This window comes from Melanotaenia boesemani, chromosome 6 (assembly GCF_017639745.1).
Source record: "Melanotaenia boesemani isolate fMelBoe1 chromosome 6, fMelBoe1.pri, whole genome shotgun sequence".
Lineage (NCBI taxonomy): Eukaryota > Metazoa > Chordata > Actinopteri > Atheriniformes > Melanotaeniidae > Melanotaenia > Melanotaenia boesemani.
This window is the reverse complement of record NC_055687.1, coordinates 16,732,176-16,746,600: the sequence shown is the minus strand read 5'-3', so window position 1 is coordinate 16,746,600 and position 14,425 is coordinate 16,732,176. Positions and strand designations below refer to the sequence as shown.

At 37.2% G+C, this 14,425-nt stretch overlaps 2 protein-coding genes across 2 annotated transcripts; both read right to left on the bottom strand.

The window, feature by feature from the left end:
- Positions 1-934: 934 nt before the first annotated feature.
- On the bottom strand, positions 935-4,697 carry LOC121641640 (glutathione S-transferase kappa 1-like). The gene is made up of 7 exons (XM_041987905.1): positions 4,311-4,697; positions 4,148-4,229; positions 3,924-4,052; positions 2,242-2,387; positions 2,016-2,132; positions 1,824-1,917; positions 935-1,585 (listed from the first exon to the last, which is right to left on the bottom strand). The coding sequence occupies exons 1-7, from the start codon at positions 4,377-4,379 to the stop codon at positions 1,536-1,538; spliced, it is 687 nt and encodes a 228-aa protein (XP_041843839.1). The 5' UTR covers positions 4,380-4,697; the 3' UTR covers positions 935-1,535.
- Positions 4,698-5,248: 551 nt separating this feature from the next.
- Positions 5,249-14,280, bottom strand: si:ch1073-90m23.1 (rap1 GTPase-activating protein 2). The gene is made up of 19 exons (XM_041987886.1): positions 14,054-14,280; positions 13,855-13,887; positions 13,644-13,734; positions 13,404-13,439; positions 13,263-13,310; positions 12,910-13,107; positions 12,726-12,823; positions 12,183-12,261; positions 11,115-11,168; positions 10,807-10,890; positions 10,632-10,732; positions 10,167-10,296; positions 9,868-10,032; positions 7,096-7,167; positions 6,515-6,601; positions 6,244-6,399; positions 6,075-6,155; positions 5,975-5,994; positions 5,249-5,898 (listed from the first exon to the last, which is right to left on the bottom strand). The coding sequence occupies exons 1-19, from the start codon at positions 14,122-14,124 to the stop codon at positions 5,817-5,819; spliced, it is 1,686 nt and encodes a 561-aa protein (XP_041843820.1). The 5' UTR covers positions 14,125-14,280; the 3' UTR covers positions 5,249-5,816.
- Between the last annotated feature and the right edge of the window lie 145 nt (positions 14,281-14,425).

The window sequence follows — 14,425 nt, the reverse complement described above, 5'->3', positions numbered from 1 at the left end:
GTGCATGTAGATATGTATGTATGTGTGTGTATGAATGTAGGTGTGATGTTTGTGTGTGTATATATAAATATATATATATATATATATATATATATATACTTTATCCTTTCTTAAATCCACAACATTTGAGAAGCAGATGATTGTAAAGAGTAATTATTAATTATGGGTTAGGAATGGGTAGGAATAAATAAGTTTTACTTCTCCCGACCCCTTTTCAGACATCAATGGGTATAATTGTATTGTTAGATGACTATATGTATGTTTTTGTGAATTTGCCCTGTCTGAATTAAAGATAAACATTAAAAAAAGACAATTCCAGGACTGATAAAGGATCTGTTTGGTGCTTTGCTTATCAGGCTCCTGATTGTGTCCACTTGAGCCTGGTAACTGCAGTCATGCTGCTCACCTGTTTCTCATATTTAAGTGTCCTCTGATGATTCTTCCAGTGCCAGATTGTTGGTAGCCATTTACTCAGTGATCCAGTGTCTTTACCACAGCTGTTCCACCACAGAGTGTGTGACCTTGTTTTCCTGCCTCAGTCTTGCCTCTTGCATTTGTCTTAGACGTCTACATTTACTGTAACGACCCTTGCCTGGCCCACTCAAACCACTTACCTCCCATCTTAGGCTCACCTCACCCTCTGTAACACTTCACCTGTAGGAAACCAGTTTACTCATTACTCACCATTTTAAGTTAAAACTTTTAACTTTTCAGTCCAAGTTTGGGTTATTCAAGCCCAAGGTTCTCTGGTCATTACAAAGAATTTTGAAGCTCCAACTTTAATAAATCTCTCGTCTTTATTCAAAACAAACAAACCCACAGATGCCTCACTGTCTTCCCAATGATTAAAACACCCTGCTTTAATCTCAATGGCAACTTTTGTCACTAACAAATTTGTAATATAAATCACTTTCCAAAAATCATTGAAAAAGTGTATGTTTGACACCTCATTTGTTTAATTAGGATATCCAATTACTTTTTAGAAAATTTCTGAGGTTTAACTTACAAGCAACACAACCGATAAAATATAATAACTCTAACACAGAGAGAAATCTTCCCACTAAAGGAACGGACGGCCTTAGTTTTCCAGTCAGTATAAAGATTAGTTTTTCCCCTTTTCAGAACCAACAACACCCCTTTCTTTGGACCATGAGTGCCATCTGCTTGGACCAATATATTTCACTGATGGTTTCACAAATTATGGAGCAACATCACATGCAAGACTAAATATATCAGATTAATACAATGTGCATTTTAATTTTGTACCCACAACATAAACAGTAGCTTAAAAACAATCACACCTTTGTGTTTCACAGGAAAAACAAACCTGCTTTTTATCTGTAAATTGTCATGGCAGCACAGTTATGTTACATTATTTGCACCAGCGATTAGTTCTTGTGGGCTTATTGGAAATAAACAGCTTGTTTTCAGAAGGCACATATTTAAAAAATATGGATCATGAAGTGTTATGGAAAAATCAATAATAGTATTCCAGTCACCGAGCAAATCAACAGAGCATGAAGGCAGCTCTCATCTCACAGCTTGGCAGTTGCGTGATCAGGTTTTGGCCCTAGCCACTTCTCCCCTGAAAAGACAGAATAACAATCAATCTAATATCATATGATGTGCAAATCACAGAGAGAAACGCATTCAGTGCTGGATTTTCTGACAGAATAAGCTTTAACTGAATATGATGGGGTAGCATGTATAAGATGTGTCCAGCAATGACATGAAATAAAAAATAAACTAAATTAGACAAAAAAGACAACAGAAGTAAAAATTGTAATTTGGAAGAAACTAAAGTGTCGGGTATTTTTTCTCACCAATGCAATGGGCCATGAGCTCAAATCTGTCAGATCCAAAAAACATCAGTGGCTTTCCATCAACATGACACACCACCATGGGGAAGCCAAATGCCTGGAACGGTAAGGAGGAAGAGGAGGGGGGAAGATTTTGTTCATTGTACTGCAAAATCTTTTTACTCTGTCACTGAACTTACAAGGAGAACAACCAACCCCATAATTTAGTGCACCCTGTGTTGCATTTTTAAGCTTGTCTTTGACTTCCTTCGAGGTGGACAACTTCAGTATTTCCTCGATCTCGCTGCCAGAAAATCCTGCTTTCATTGCTGCCTGCAGAATAAATATATAAATATTAAAACGTGGGGAGTTTAAAGTTTTACTTGAAACATTTTAAAATTCACCCAGTGTGTTAGGAAAAGTAATGATAAAATAAATGTACCTCAGACAGTGATGCAGGTTCTGTGATGTCTTTGTCTTCACTCCAGATGCGTTTCCACAGCTCACGGGAAACCTTCTCCACCTGCTCGTCTCCACCTTTCTCCCTCTCTTGCACTGCTGTCACAAATCGCATTGCTGTCAGGGAGCCTAAGAAAGAAAAGAAAAGGGATTATCAAAAGATTCTGTCTGATTGGAATTAGCTCTATAAAGAAGCAGCATTTCTTCTCTCTAGTGCAAGACTGGATTACAAGCAGAGCTTGAGAATATTAGAATATTCCACATTAATCTCCCAACAGACTTACAGTCACACATGTAGTTAAATCATTTATAATATGTGAGGTGATGCAACTCAGAGGTTGCTTAGAAAAGTCTTTCACAATAGAGAGCTACACTAAATTTCATGACTTGATATATACACAACTATTTCCTTTATAATAACTATAAAGAGGCTAAATCAGGACGTCACATCTGACTGAGCATCTGCTTCACTAAAATCCCTCATTAAGAGTTTCTATCACTGGCCTTCAGTGTAAATGTGTTTTTTTTTTTTCTCTAAATGCACTGCAAACATCTGCTAGAACTACAGCTATAAAACAGTGGTGGCAATTTCTCTCTGGTATTAATAAGGTATTTCTGATTCTGATTGTTTCCATGAATGGGAATTATAATTACTGAAACTCAATATTGTGATTTAGTAATATCTATAACCAAAAATGTGGAAGTTGAAGGTATATAAGATTTTTAAATAAGATCATGTTAATCCTGAACAGCCATCAAAATGAAATCATGAATTTCCAGGTGTCATAAAATTATCATCAGCTAGGTTTCAGTCATATCCATAATAATTGTGATGCTATCTCCAGTCCTTTTCCAATCGTCTTCAGTGTTCACAACTTTCTGTCCTGTTGTTACTACGGCTGCTCACCATAGAAACCTCACAGCAGCCCCTTTAATGACCACTTCTGTCCACTGTAGCTTTTATTCACTTGCAACACCTCAACATGAGCAGCTTACGTATGTCACACATACAAGCATCAACTCCTCACATATGAAACAACAGAACTACAAAATGGCAGCATTTACATAAAAAATGACATCCAGGGTTGTCCATACATGGGTGTGCAAACACTATCCTGTAGAAGGTTGTTAAAGGTTGAAGTCTAATTCATCTGACTGCCAAAAGCCTGGATACAACCTGGAGAAGTCATCGTTATAGTAACTAGTTTATTTTCTCTGAGTGGACAAGCTAAATGATCCCAGTGACTGTGGTAAATATTGACCTTAATTATAAAAGCTGACAATTCTTAACAAGTTTGTTTGATTAAATAAGCACACAATCAACCTGAAGCAATGTCAGCTGACTCAAGAAAAGACAGGACTTGATAGGTGAGCAGCTCAGAGTCAGTCAGTGGAGATAAAATAACATCAGATTAGTTATCAAAAGAATATTTCAAATGTCTGCGTGCGGTTGAGAAAACTCAGCTACTCTACACTACCGTAGAATGTCTTGATCTCAAAACTGGCATAATAATTGAGTTTAATAAATAAAGTGTGACGTACTAAAGTCACTAAAATCAACAATAGGTGGTTATCTGAGCTCATTTGTGTGTGTGTGTGTGTGTGTGTTTTGTGGATTAAAGGGCATTATCATGATCCTGTATTCATCTGGGGATTTGTGTGTACCTTTTTCAAACATTGCTTTAAAGGGATCAGCTGGTGGCTTCAAAGGGACATCAAAATAGTCTCCCAAACGGTGGAGATCGGTGGTCATGTACATGAATTTGTTGGGAACCACGCCAGGAGGTTTGTTACCTGTCGTGAAGGACACATGTGAGACTTTTGTGTTTATGCATCAGTTTCCATGCATGTATAAACACAGAGGAAACCCTGCAAAGAGTTGACCTGACCTGATGCCTGCATGACGCCACCCAAAAATGCAGGTCGCAGTTTGAGGTCTATGTTCCACACGTTCCTGTAGCGACACATGATCTGTAAACATAAGTCATAGTTGGGAAGCTGCTCAACCAAGTGTATCTTCTGCTGTTGAGATGTCAAAAGAAAAACACAAACCTCAAAGGCGAGCCAGGAGTATGGGGACACCACGTCGTAGAACAACTCGACCATTTTCCTGGAGGTCATCTTGAGTTCTGCAAGTCTGTTAGCCGTACGCCGAAGAACAGCTAAATTAACTGAAGCTCAATTCAGAGTGAGCCTGCCTTTCTCTCAAGCAGCCTCGGTGCACTGGTTAGTGTGTCAAAGTTCAATTCATCTGAGGCAGAGCGACCCTACGCGGTGTTCGCAAATGCGTAAAATCTTTTTTTTTTTTTTTATTTAAGTTGGACGACAAAGATCACTGCTCTGTTAACCCCGGGTTTAAAACTAACCACACGAAAATTCAACAAATATTAGGTGAACTATCACTGCTTTCTCTTTTAACTCCTTCTTCTACATCTTTTATTCACGGCTGCCAATATAGCGTGTAGCGCATTACTGCCACCTACTGGATTATAGAGGTTATAAGTATAGTTTCACTGAGGCGTTTCCAGAAAGGGAGTCCTGTTGAGGACTGGAAAGGAAATATTGATATTCAGTGATTTTAGATTTATAGCCCCCAAGTGAAAACACACAAACACCAAACCGAAAATACCTTAAAATGAACCTTAACCATAAAAAAGCATATGTCAACAAGCAAAATTACATTTTAGAAAATGCTAAGTTTAACAAAAGACTACAACAAAACAGACTGGAACAAATTTGAAAATATACTTGGAAAAAAAGCAACACTGTTGTTCTGTCTTATTATATGCAACTTTTTTGTAATGTAAGTTTGTTGTTGCTCTCAAATCAAAGGTGTCATATGGTTTTGCTTGTGTAAAGCAAGGGACTCCAAATGTTAACTTTATGTCTTAAGTGTGAAGGATAGAGGAGTGATAACTTTATTATTCATAATATTAGTAAATGAAATCAAATATTAGTAATTAACCAAACTAAGAAGAGTGTTAACATATTCAGCATACATTTTAGTCAATTAGAATGTAATCTAAATGCCTCTCCAGTCTCCAACCACTCACTATCCACTCACTGCTGCAAGCAAGACATTGATCTTAGTCAACTCTACAAATTGATGTTCAATATCATTTTTAACACATTGAGGTAGTTTGATAAAGTTTATTGTAGGCATCTTAAAAACTAAGGCAACAACTGCTTTTCCAAGTTACAAATCTGTTTTATTATTAGTATTTAACCATCTCTAAAACATTTAACATTTTTCATTTTCTACATAATGGACTGATTTGAATTTAATTAGCTCAACTCAACTGACTGATTTTAAATCCATCACTGCAGTAAAGCTGAATGTTGTCAGTTTTTATCTAAACGTTTTAATTCAAATACAATTTTAAGATTTTTACAATTTCTCTATAATGATTTTGAAATAATTATATTTTCTGAAAAACTATTTATTTTAAACTCTATTTACAAATAAGTTATCCACCAGGATAATACAGATGGAAATGTAAAGGGTTGTAATGTCTATAATTATTTGTACTTCTGAAATCTACAAATTAACATTTTCCTTTATGTCTCCTCTTGAGGACTTGCTTGATCCTTGAGTTCAGCTGACCCCAAACTGTCAGACAGAAATCCTGAAGACTTGTCACTGAAAAACAAATAAACAATTATTTGTTGTGCTTCAGCTTCAAGAAAAGACTTTTAGCTGTTTTTATAGAACTCACCTCTCTCCATCTTTCTCTATCTGTAAAGGAAGAAAAGAAAACTTGCTTTAATCCTTCCAGTGAGCAGTCATTAAGTGTTTAGTGCTCTGCATATTTTTACCTTAGGTTTCTGTGTATTGCCAACAATCTTCCTGGGAACCCCCAGAGTCTCAAACGAATGGCTTCTCACTCGGATGGCTCTCTGGCGTCAGGGATTCGGGAGAAAAATTGTAGGGTGAAAACATTTCAATCAAACATGAAATGAATTTCTGAGAGTTGGCAACATTCACCTTAAAATTTTCAATAAACCCCCCACTTCCTTCAGATGCTCCCCGCACACCCTCAGATGTGGGCACAGCAGCCAGTGATGGATCTCCCATCATGCACTGGGAACGGGTGAAGAGTTCAGTCTGTAAACTCTCCAGGAGAGATGAACGAGTGCGCAGCTTCACAAGAAAAAAGTGGAAGCAAGAAAGTGCACATTTCAGAGGGGAATAAATTAGGGAGTAAGCTTGAGTCTTCATTAATAGAAAGCATTAAAAAAAGTGTTTCTCCCTCTACCTCCAGTCTGCTGAACTGATCGGCCTTATAGCAAGAAATCTCTGCATTGATGAGCTTAGTTAGAAGAAATTCTCTCAGCCGTAAACGCTAAAAGACAAAACAGAGGCAAACTGTTATTACTTGTGGGTATTTAAATGCATGAAGAACAGGTAGAGCAAGAAAAGGGTTTACGAGTAAAGCAGTCTGAACAAGATGTCTGAAAGAGCAAGAAAGACAAAGGCTGCGAGCCATGTTAGGCAGAAAGCTTTTTCACAGCAGACATTTTGACTGGTCTTTATTAGAAAAGCTCGAGTGTAACAAGGAACATGATAGCTGTTGAAATACCCCATTAAGCCACGGCAGAGTGCAGCAAAGTGCAATTCATGCATATGTAGCTGCTCCATCTCTGCCAGGGCTTTTCCTGGGATGTGTTTACTGACAACAGCTAAAAACTGGAATGCAGGCATATAAACTGCTGGCCAATAAACTGCTAAATTTAGCTATACTGACTTAAGAACACTGTGAAAAGATTATTAAAATAAATACAGCTGTTAAAAAAAAAATAGCCATATTAAAATAAATTAAAACCAGTTGTTTCTAACATCTGTGAAGATGGGGGGGTCTGGGATGACTGGACCAAAGGGAGGAACATCCTCTCTGGCTGTGACAGACACCTGTGAAGTGGAGGAAAAAAAAAATAAACACAAAACATTAGAGCTTAGCTGACATAGCAGCCGATATGATATTTTCACAGAGTTCTTTGCATTATGAGTAACACAAAAGCACAGAAATCCCAAGGTGTGTTTGAGGTCATTCAGAAACAGAGTCGCTATTGTACTTTCTGTCCACCAGAGTGCACTGACAAGTTCATACTTCAGCTGCAGGGCTTTTGAATTTGAGATCAAAACATAACAATGAGACAACAACAGATCCAGACTTTGGCTTTTATTCACCTGGAGCTTATAGTTAAATGTGACACAGTAACAGTATGTAAGAATACAACCTCTGTGTGCATTTGTCAATACAAGAGTCATTGTCAGTATTTACAGGTTTTAAAAACTTTGGATCAAAGAAGTGGACAGGAGAGCTGAATTTACTTTATGTCTAACCTGGTAGTTTCTCTGCTTAGATTAGTTCCAATTAGTTTTCGTTTGCTGTTTGGTTGGGCCGGTTGAATCATAAATAGACATTTGATTTAGATATTAAACCGTACTTGTACATGTTAAGGAAAATGCCCTGTTTTTGCTTTGAAACAGACTTTCATAATGTCTAAAGATATGACTGCTGCTTTATCAAAGGGTAACTAGTCCAGCTCCTCAGCAAATTACACATAATGTGGTGCAGACACGAGCAAACCTCCCATTGAAACCTACTCTGAAAGGCAGCTGTGCTGGGTTTCACACACACAAAGAACAAGTCATGCCCATCAGCACAAAGGTAATGATTTATGTTTCATGTCTGTTTCAAGTTTTCCTGCAAAGCAACACCAACCTCTCATCTTAAAGCAAAAACTCATGAGGGCTCGACTCAGAGAAATTTACAAAGTTGCAGGTCATGTATTAAAATAAGGCCTATAATATTTTTCTGTAACCCCTGAGCTCTGTTAAAGTAATGTATTTGAGTTGAAGTTTCTTTTTTGTTTTTATTTATTACCTGCAGCATATTATGTTTCATTTGCAGGTGAAAAAAAAAAAGATTTCTAGTATGCAGATGTGAGAAAGACACTATTTTAAGGTAAACCATATTTTCCCAACCAAGCGGTTTGAGAATGTAAACACTTAGCCAATCAGCAAGAAAATTCCAAAGAAAAATTATGTTTTAAAAGAAAAAGATAAATTAAAACAAGTGGTGAACATGAAATATATAACCAAGTATTATCCTGTTACCATTAGGAAGCAAATGAGTGTGACAGCAGGTTACATAATGGATTATTTAATCTAATTTAATTTAATTTAATTTATTAAGATCCCCATTAGCTACTGAAACATCAGTAACTATTCGTCCTGGGGTCTCTGTATTACATTACAAATTTAGTTATTTACATAATTTTATACACTATGTGCACCCACCCACCCACGTACACAAACACAAACACACACACACACACACACACACACACACACACACACACACACACACACACACACACACACACACACACACACACACACACACACACACACACACAAATATATATATACACAACAGCTCAAAACAAAGAAAAAAAAGGAAACTAAACTAATCACTAGACATACTTCAATATTATCTATGCTCTTTCATTATCATGTCTGTTTTGTAAACAAAAAAAGTTTAAGAGTCTTTTGAAAACATTTTCTATTATTTTCCAATAACAGGAATCCTGGCATACCATTCCATGCAACCATGATTAGTTGTATTTAGAGGCAGAGCACACATAGTTCCACTGGTTTGTCTCATGCAACAACTGTGCTAAACAGCAAAAAATGACAATTTCCTGTAAATAACTTCAGGACCTTTTGTTAATATAATATTAAGAATAAATGATAGTAAAAATACTTCAATCTGTATTTCACAGTTAACCAAGTCAAATTACTGTCCATTGTGGTTGTATTATTCTTGTATGGACAACCCAAGACAATTCATAATTGATCATAAAGCAATTTTTATTGTTGTGGTTTTACAGAGTTAGATGACATGCTGAATTAAAATGAGTGCAGATGACACACAGAATGAGTCTGACTGTCATGCTTTTTGTACATACTGCCAGTGACATCATGTTTAGTGGTGTGTGTGTGTGTGTGTGTGTGTTCACCACATGTCCAATTGCCTATTATGGACTTAATTTTCTTCTTAAGACTCATCACTATTGAATTATAAACATTTATGGAGTCACCGAACATAAAAGAAAAGTTAGTTTAAGTAGAATTAACTGGAATCAATAGTTTAATTCCGATTTATCTATAAATGATGGAAATTCAAACAAGATTATGTCTATTTATAGGGTAGATGCACATTACATGAGGGCAAGTAAGGCTAAGTTTAGTGTCTGATTTTGTTTATTCACATAGATATTGAATTCTTTCAGTCCACATTTGGATGGAAACTGTTTTCGTTATCATTCTCAGTGATTAGACTGAAAAATGCTAAATACTTTCACATTTAAAAATACATGATTAGTCATGAATATGTGCAATATTTGATACTGCTTCTCTGTGATGGACTGGAGACCTGTCCAGGGTGTAACCTGCCTCTCACCTGCTAATTGCTGGGATAGGCTCTAGCTTCCTACCCCCCCACTACCCTTGGACTAAGCAGGATAGAAAATGAATGAATGAATGTGAAATATCTTGCACTTATATTAATGGAGATGAAGAAATGGGGTTGCTTTCACTCACCTGGTAGGCAGCTCCACCTGCCTCCTCTTCCTCTCTCTGAACCCTCCTCACCACCAGGAAACAGTGGAGGAAATGTGACTTAATAATATCACATAGAAAAGGGGTTTGGCCCTCTTGGTAGACCAAGGCTACAATGTCATTACCAATATGTCTTTTTCTTTGTAACTGGTGGGCATAAGAGAGCGAGAGAGAGAGAGAGAGATTCCCATCAGTTTTCTAAACCTCATTTAAGCTGCACTGTAATGTTATGTAAAACTTCATCAGAGTGAGTCAGGCTGATGGTGATAGAGTTGACTGACCTGCTGTGGATCGCTTTCTGTGTAAGGCAGTTTAGTTGCGACATGGAACATGATTTGTCTTCCATGGAAGGAAGTGAAGACTGCTTCGCTTCCTGTCTGACCATGACACACATCTAATCCCCCTCTGAAACTAAGAAAAGTAAAAGAAAACAAAGCAAGATGTCATGGAATCACTGTTCTAATTTTGAAGTAAAAATCTATGACCATCAGTAACTGCTCCTTGATGGGCACCAGTGTAGCAAAAGGACATTAATTCCCCACAATTTATTCTGTACTAAGGAGAACAACTTTACAAGAGGAACACAGTGGCTCAAACATACTCAACATTGTTGATATGAACTAAAAGTGACTGGTTTAATTAAGTCGTTAATTAAAAAGTAATATTAGAACCACTGAATGTTTTTACTTACTTTAAGCTTTTGGACTTGTGTTATTTTGCCAATAGAATTATGTAAGCAGAGTTACCCTGTGAACCCTTGCAGCTGAATCGTGTCTCCCAGAATCGAAAGGAACTCTTTAAACTCTTCACTTTCCAAGCTGTTGCTCAGTATGTCCTCCTCAGTTAACTACAGAGAGACAGATGATGCCTCAGAGGGTGTGGGTTGGACATTTAAGCTGTTGTTATAAACATTAGTCTCACCTGTCCAGCCTTCTGGTACAATACACCAAACTTAAAATTAGGAGACACTCTGTGTTCATCAAATGTGGTTATGAGATCTGGAGCCTGAGGGACGAAGGCAAGTTCAAAGCAAACAAAGTCTTTTTCACAAACAAGTATGTTATTATGCAAACCAGGAAACTTTTTAAGCAAAATGAAAAATGCCTGAATTCTATGTTGGTGCATGAATTTCAGGGTGTGTTGAGCATGCTTTGTTGTTTTCATTTGTAGAGCCTGTGAGACTACTGTGTGACTAAATATAAAGCAGTGTGATTGTTTTAGAGTATTACCTTTAAGTAGCTGACCACGTCAAACTTGGAGATGGTGACTTTGTCACAGAGCATCTGGAAAGAATGAATGAATTTTACACAGCAAGATTTACACTTGTGTTTAAGGATAGTTTTGACATCATTTTTATTTCTTTTTTTTAATTTCAACTCCTCTGGTTTTTCAGAGGAGAAAATGTACTTTTTACTTGATTTTTACTCCTAAAGCTTTGCTTCACATTATGCTTATGCTTAACTAACACATTATGAAAAGCAGCAGTATATTAAATACTTAATTTTAGCCAACATTCAACTCAATTAAATTAGGTTTAGCTTCATTTGTGTAGTTCACATTTACAACAAAGTTATCTCAAGGCGGTTTTTTACAGTCCATATCAATGCAGTTCATTGTAGTCCAGTTATAAGCCAATTCAAACAAATCCACAATCTGATATATGATTCAACCATCTACAAAAAAGCCTCATATTTGCAAATAAATAAATAAAAATAATATAACAATAAATATAAAACTTAATAGCACAGCAAAAAACATCTTCTGATTGTAACACTATATGAAGATGTAGCTTTACTTTCATGTCCAGAGTTTCAGGAATCTAAAACTGGCATCCTATAAAGCCATTGTCCCACAGGTTTTAGATGTTTCCCTGCTGCAACACACCTTCTTTAAATTAAATGCTTCTCCAACAGCTTGTTGTCAAGATCTGCACCAGCCACTTGATGGACCATTAATTTGAATCAGGTATGTTGCAACAGGGCAGCATCTAAAACCTGCAGGACACTGGCCCAAGATGGTCTGGAGTTGGTGATCCCTGTTTTAGATGTGTCCCTGCTCCAACATACCTGATTCAAGTGAAATAGATCCAACAACTTGTTGCTCAGTTCTGCAAAATAACCCATTAATGTGAGTCAAGAATGCTGAAGCAGGGAAACATCTAAAACCTGCAGGACAGTGAACTTTGAGGCCAAAAGGTTTGATCTTACTGACTTGGTTGTAACACAATGTACTTAAAAAGAAATAATGGTGCCATCATTTGAAAATAAATACTTCTGTTTGAATAGATTGTTTGATACCTTTGCTAATTCCACAGCAGACGGGATGTTGTGGAAAAGTGACACAGAGAAAACTCCATGCAGAGAGCACTCCTTCATCCTGTGAAATGGAAAGATAAATAAAGAATTAACACTTAAACACTGAGCTATTGAAAGAATGTCAAAAGATCCCCTTAAGAAAATCTATTGATGTGTTTTAAAAAGGTCATCATTTAAAAGTTGGAATAATAAACACACATTGTCAACAAACGTGATGGAGTATTTAATTTAGGTTAGAACACTTTTTGCAATAAGGCATTTTAAAACCAGAATTGACTTCCACATATAAACTTGCTTGTTTGCCTTACATACAGGTTTAGTGTAAGAGAAAACCTCCCTCTTTGCACAGAAATCTGAAAATAGTGTACATACATCCTACACACACATAACCAGATGCGAAACACAGAAGTGGTGCTTTAAGAAAAAAAACAAAAAAAACAAAACCTATATATATATATATATATATATATATATATAAAACATTCAAATTGTAGAATAAATTAGAAAAATAAAAAAAAACTTCACCTTAGTATGACCCGCAGCTTATTCTCTTCTTCCTCCAAACACACAGAGAGAACCAGTGGTCCAAATGATGGATCTATTGCTGTAAATGAGTGGTGATACTGGAATGAAAAAGGTAATAAAATATGAGTATCTTTTTATGGAGGCTCACACACATTCCTTCAGTCTTCAGATAAAGCTTACTTACTCGTGAGCGGAAAAACTCGTTGTAGATTTTGGCCTCACCATCTCTCTCCATAATGTCATAGCTCTCTGGATCAAGACCACAATGGGAAGAGGTGGGACTCACATCTACAAGTCTCTCCAGAGGGGGGTCAATCCAGTAGCCCCCCAATTTTGAGGGCAAGATGAGAGGCAGGTCTGAATTTACAGTCAAAAGCGGAGACTAAAACAGACACAAGGCAGCATCTGATAATGAATGTTTGGGGAAACACATGATTGTAGTTATGAAAAGGTCAGTATCAACATACAGACTGAAATGTAGGACCTGTATGAGGAGTCGGGTTGTGTTTTTATCATCTTTTTATATTGAAAACTAACCTTGAGAGGCAGTGGGAATTCACATCGCTGCTCATCGATCCTGCTGCCCTGATGGACAAGAGGATTGGTGATAACAAAGCTCTGCTGCTCAGACATCAACAGATACACAAACTGCACAAAATCAATCTCACTGAAACTCACCTGCAGCTTCTCAATGATTTCAAACAGCTCTGTGTCCTGACGTAGAAAAAAACAGGCAGCAGGCGTCAAACAGACATGCGATCGAAGAGAAAGGGAAGAAATAACACAGGGAAAAAGAGGAACAGGGCGAATGCTTGAAAAGAAAACATGGCTTCTCATGAATGCAGGATACAACAAGCTATAGATTATATTTATTTTTAACTGAATGGAGAAGGCACATGCTGGATATTATGGCATTACTCTTTGGTTGCTGCTGGAAGAAAGGAAAGGCTTGGTGTCACTGGTAGGAGAATCCAGGATATCCAGTATTTTGTCTTCTGCAGATTCAGGTCTGCAGCAACAGGTTGATTTACACAAAAAGACAGCACAATTTGTCACCCTTTCTGTTAGTTCTTACAGTTCACATTGCTGATCCAATGCAGATGGAATTAAAAGAAAAATAAAGCCTCACCTTCTATCATCACCACATGTGAATCTGTCCACACTGTAAACAAGGAAGTGAGAACTACTCAGAGAGATATCCTTCTTAAACGGGCAGGATTACTTTAGTTGTAAAGTATTTTTGTATTTATTCAGAAGTTACAACTACTCAATCAAGTTTTGTTGAGAATGTCAAGTTCAAATTTGAGATTAACAGTGGCTTTACTCACCCGCCATATGCCCCAAAAGTGAAACTTCTCTTTCTAGAGAAGGATATGTCATTCCTCTTTTCTCTCTCCATGGCTTTGGTGTCACTGCGAATGCTTCTACATGCCAGTTTGGTATTGGAGTCAATCAGGGCTGGTTAAGGTTGAATTAATTCACTCTATCATTCTGTCACTCCTCTCTGCCCCCTGCCACTCACTCATTTAAACCTCCCTTTCCTTCCCTCTGTCCTGTTGTCAACCAGAGAGGCAGCATTAACCCACTCATGCTCACAGGTGCAGCCCACATAAACTAAAAAAATAGACGCGATTGGGCTGCCTCATGCTGCCATCAATCCCAAATAAACAGTATTGTGGTGGTTATTGCAGGCTGGCAGA